The sequence below is a fragment of the Miscanthus floridulus genome, chromosome 10 (assembly GCF_019320115.1).
Source record: "Miscanthus floridulus cultivar M001 chromosome 10, ASM1932011v1, whole genome shotgun sequence".
NCBI lineage: Eukaryota > Viridiplantae > Streptophyta > Magnoliopsida > Poales > Poaceae > Miscanthus > Miscanthus floridulus.
The window spans coordinates 57,651,183-57,655,700 of NC_089589.1; the positions used below are offsets into that span (position 1 = coordinate 57,651,183).

Here is a 4,518-nt window from a genome sequence, read left to right on the forward strand (position 1 = left end):
ATATAGTGTGTATCTGGTTTTGTTCTTAAAACCGGGTGCTACAGCGCTCCCGCATTACTACGGCGTGGAGCTCTACAACTTCAACCCCAACTCCACCGCATAGGCAGCCATCTTCGTCGCCCTCTACGAGGGGTACCTGGGCATCGCCCCCCACTGGGAGCTGTGGCTCCACTTCTTTCGGGCTGGGCTCAACACCAAGCCGGTGGGCACGCGGAAGGCGTTGAGGGCCGGCGGCTGCACTCTCCAAGTGCGTCAAGACAGGCAGCCCTTCTACATCCCAGCCCAGCTCACGTCATCCAACCGCCGCTGGTACAACAGCTGGTTCTACCTCCGCAATGATGACGGCGGGCTTCCCCTCTATACCGGGTGGGTTGTGGAGAGCCAGCAGGAGAGGTGGAGGTACAGCGTCCTGTTGGTTGATCAGTCCAAGCTATAGCCACTCCTGAAGGCGCTGGAGAGGTTGCGGAGCTATGGCCTTATGACGGCCATGGTCGTGGCGGCGTTCCACCGCCGGAGGGTGCTGCCGCTGATGGCTCAGCGGCAACGCCTGTTTGAGATGACATCGGGTGAGCTGATCGACGACATCCGGTTGTCTGCCGTCGCCCTTTCTGATGAGGAGGTTCTGTGTCGGGTGAGAGAGATGGTGGAGGGGCAGCAAAGGGGCAGTGATCTGACCCTGTTCCCGATGTGCCCGTCACGGGGGTACATCTCTCTGGTAAGTCACGCGCCGCTGCGGCCCCCGAGGCCTCCTTGCTCCTTATATTTTCAATCTATTCCCTTATTCGCGTTTGCCATTCCTGTAGGGGATGCGGGATGTGCGAGCCTCCCCACCGCCCATTCCCAAGGACGCAGAGCGGCGGGTGGCGAATAGGGCGCATGCTGAGGCATACAAGGAGGAGAAGGATGCTGAGGAGGCAAGGCGCAAGAGGAAGAGCCTCAAGCGCGATGAGCTAGAGAAACGTCGCCAGCAGCAGAGGCACGACGGTCTCCCGGTGGAGCCGTCTTCGTCACCGTCGTCGACTGATTCTTCGAGCGATGATGACGTGAGCGAGGTAGGGCGGGTCCTTTGGACCATCTCCCTGACGTTAGGGGGACGGCGCCTGGGGCATCGGCGAGCGGCCCAGCGTCTCTAGGAGGAGGAGGAGAGGATGCCTCAGGGCTGGCGATCGCCCACCCCGAGGCCGAGGCCGACACACCCGAGACACGGGCGTTGGGGAAGCGCGCTGTCAGCTCGATGGGCTCAACGGCAGAGGTGGAACGGGCGACGGTGGGGGCGACCCAATAGCCTCTTTAGAGGGCTGGCCGGCACCGGCGGACATGGGGGCCGTGCCACCACTGCCACCACTTCCATTGTAGAGGATGAGGGACGTAGTGCGGAAGCTGTTGTGTCCTCATTCGAGGTAAGTGTTTTGTTAGTGGAGTTTGTAGCATCTTCCACTCGTTCTTTGGCCGTATGCTGACCTTGTGAGTGTTTTGTCTTCAGCCGGAAGCGTCAGGTGGAAGCACTCGCCTTGGTGCCACGTAAGGCGCTCAAGGTGAGCACCAGCTCCACTGCCCGATGGGTGGTGGGAGCGTAGGCCGCCATATAGCGTGGCACGGCATTGGCCAGGGCTGACCTAAAGGAGCCGGTCACCCAAGGAGAGGCTATCGAGGTGGCCATAGAGCAAGCGGGGGAGGAGGCGCCTACGCCCCGCGAGGCCGAGGCTCTCGAGCCAAGTGAAGTCGAGGCGCCTTCAATCGCTGAGGCCACCGAGGGCGAGGCCGAGGTCCCTAGGACCTCCGAGGCCGAGGTGGTGGGGGCTGGGGCTCCTAGGACCACCGAGGCTGAGGTGGCGAAGGATGGAGCTCCCAGGACCACCGAGGCCGAGGTGGCAGAGGCTGGAGCTCCCGGGACCACCAAGGCCGAGGCGGCGGAGGCCGGCTTTGGCGTGGCGGAGCCGGCGGCCAAGGATGCGGAGATAGAGGCGGGGCAAGCTTCAATACCGCCCTCGGTCCAAGACCCGCTGCCGTTGCAGGAGAGCACTCGAGAGGTGGAGGTTCATTCAATCTCCTCCGGTGATACTTCCTAGGGGAAGGAGGTGGCGGATGCTGAGGCGGCCAGCACTGCGGAGCAGCCAGCTCCGACCTCTGGCGAGGGGAGCTCGGCCCTCGTTCGGGTACAACCTGAGCCCCATGGGTGGGATAGCCCGCGTGTCTTGTGGCGGAGCTAGGACGATCCTGAGGGGCAGCCTCCGTTCGCCCTCAAGGATGTGGCCGAGGGGAGGCACTGGGGCTCCTTCGAGCAATTCTGCCAGCTGGTGGAGTGGTCTCTATGGACAGCGCTGTCCGTCGTGGCTGACGACATGCCCAGTGTTGCCCAGGTACGCGCCTTCTTTTCTTGTGTTGTGTCATCTTTTTCTGAGTTTTCTCACAGTGCTTGACGTCTGTTCTACCTATCTAGGAGCTCGAGGCCTGGTCCCTCAGGAAGTCGATGTTCCTCCAGCAGGAGAGGGACGTCTGGGGCCAGCTCCGGCAGCAGAAGGACCTGCTCGCCAATGCTAATGAACTTCTGTCGGCATGGAGCGCAGAGGTGGAGGACCTCCGCCTTCGCTGTGCTGATATGAAGGCTGAGGCGGCCATGACTCGGGAGCATGCCACCCCTTTGGCGGCACGGATCAAGGAGCTAGAGGAGTTGACCCAGGTGGCCAGCGAGCGAGACACCTTTAGGTCTCGGGCCGAACAAGTGGAGGCCTCTACCAAGGCTGTCACTAGGTAGCTAGGGGCAGAGCAGGGCGCACACCTGCTGATGAAAGGTGCCCTGGTGGAGGCTCTCAAGGTGGCCGATTCCTCCCGGGTCGAGGCCTTAGCCTAGAAGGAAAAGGCCGAGGGTGAGTCCCATTGAGCCACGCCCCTTGTTTTATTTGTTTTTCTTGTGTTCGACCCCTGACACCCAGATGCAACACAGAGCTGGAGAGGGAGGCTTCTAGGGAGGCCGAGGCCTCTCGGGTTGAGGTCCAAAACTAGAGGGAGAAAGCCAAGGGTGACACTTATAGGCTTGCACCCCTGTTCGGCTTGTTTTTCTTTCGTGCTTGACCCTATTCCTCCTGTCTTGGTGCAGGGTTGGAGAAGGAGGTCACTTGGGCAGCCGAGGCCTCCGTCATAGTGTAGGCAGTGCTCGAGGCTGAGATCCAGGAGCACAACGTGTTGTAGAGTGCCTCCCATACCACCTGTGAGGCCTTGGAGGTCTGAGGGGTCGAGTCGGGCAGCTCCCTTGGTAGCTGCTTGATTGCATTGAGCGGCCGAGTCCACGAGCGGCTTCGGGGGGCGCTGCATATGGGCGTCAAGCGTGCCCTGGCCATCATCTCCTCGCACTATGCTGACATCGACCTCGAGGCCATCAGCGACGGTTACATCATGGCTAAGGATGACGAGAAGGCCAAGGAGGAGGTCATGAAGCTGGTGGAGGCGGCTGAGGCCCCTGGCACAGCGCAGGCCAAGCTGTTCAAAGAGGAGGTGGTTCCTCCTACGCCGACCGCCGATGCTGGCGACCCTGAGCTTTGACCTAGGCCAAAGGGGCCATGTAAATAGATTAGGACATACATTATTGTTCCATAACGCTTGTGGCCATCGAGGCCTTTTAAAGTACTTGCATGTATACGCTTTTTTAATCATTTTGTACTTCCGAGCCTCTGCCCTCTATCTTGTCTTTGAATATATCTCTTGCAAAAAACTTCCTCGGAGCCTAAGCTGCCCCTCGGGCAAAAGGTGGTGAGGGAGTTGCCATAGCCTAGAGGCGTAGGCCGTCTCATGGCTCGGCCGACCTTTTGGCCCTGAGACAGACTTTCAGTCCTTAGGTTTTTTACAATCGATTTGCCAGGGTACACGAGAGAGTTTGGCGTAGAAATTTTTTCGAAAAACGACTAAAAACAGTGACTGGGACTTAGGGGGGGTCCCCCCTTCTTGCCCCCGAGGGAGGCTCGGTTCTGCAGAGGCAGAGCCAAGTCTTATTCGAGCCCCGCGGTGGGCACCTCTGCAGAGGCAGAGTCGAGTCTCCCTTATAGCGTTATCGTAACGCTGATCCCCCATCGATGGGCTCAGGGGGGTTTCTTGAAAAATTAGAATAACTAAAGAACACTTCTTTATTGTATTTCGAGAAACAATGTATACAATGCTTGGAAATTTAAGGGTAGAAGCAACGTAGCTGTTCTATGTTCCAAGCGTTGGTGAGGATTTCGCCCTTCTCGTTGGCTAGCTTATAGGTCCTGGGCTTTAGCATTTGGGCGACGATGTACGGCACTTCCCATGGTGGGGTCAGCTTGTGGCGGCCCTTATTGCTTTGCCTCAGTCTCAGCACCAGGTCACCCACCTTTAGGTCTCGGCTTCGAATATGCTGGGCCTGATAGCATCGTAGGGCTTGCTGGTACTTGGCCGAGTGTAGCAGCGCAACGTCTCAGGCTTTCTCTAGTTGGTCGAGGGCATCCTCATGGGTAGTGCAGTTGCTCTGCTCGTTGTAGGCCTGAAGCCTCAGGGAACCATACT

At 59.2% G+C, this 4,518-nt stretch overlaps 1 protein-coding gene across 1 annotated transcript; it reads left to right on the top strand.

The window, feature by feature from the left end:
* The first annotated feature begins 487 nt into the window (after window positions 1–487).
* LOC136488694 (uncharacterized) lies at window positions 488–2,755 on the top strand. The gene is made up of 6 exons (XM_066485534.1): window positions 488–715; window positions 804–1,084; window positions 1,484–1,535; window positions 1,623–2,036; window positions 2,211–2,360; window positions 2,441–2,755. The coding sequence occupies exons 1-6, from the start codon at window positions 488–490 to the stop codon at window positions 2,753–2,755; spliced, it is 1,440 nt and encodes a 479-aa protein (XP_066341631.1).
* Window positions 2,756–4,518: the final 1,763 nt, after the last annotated feature.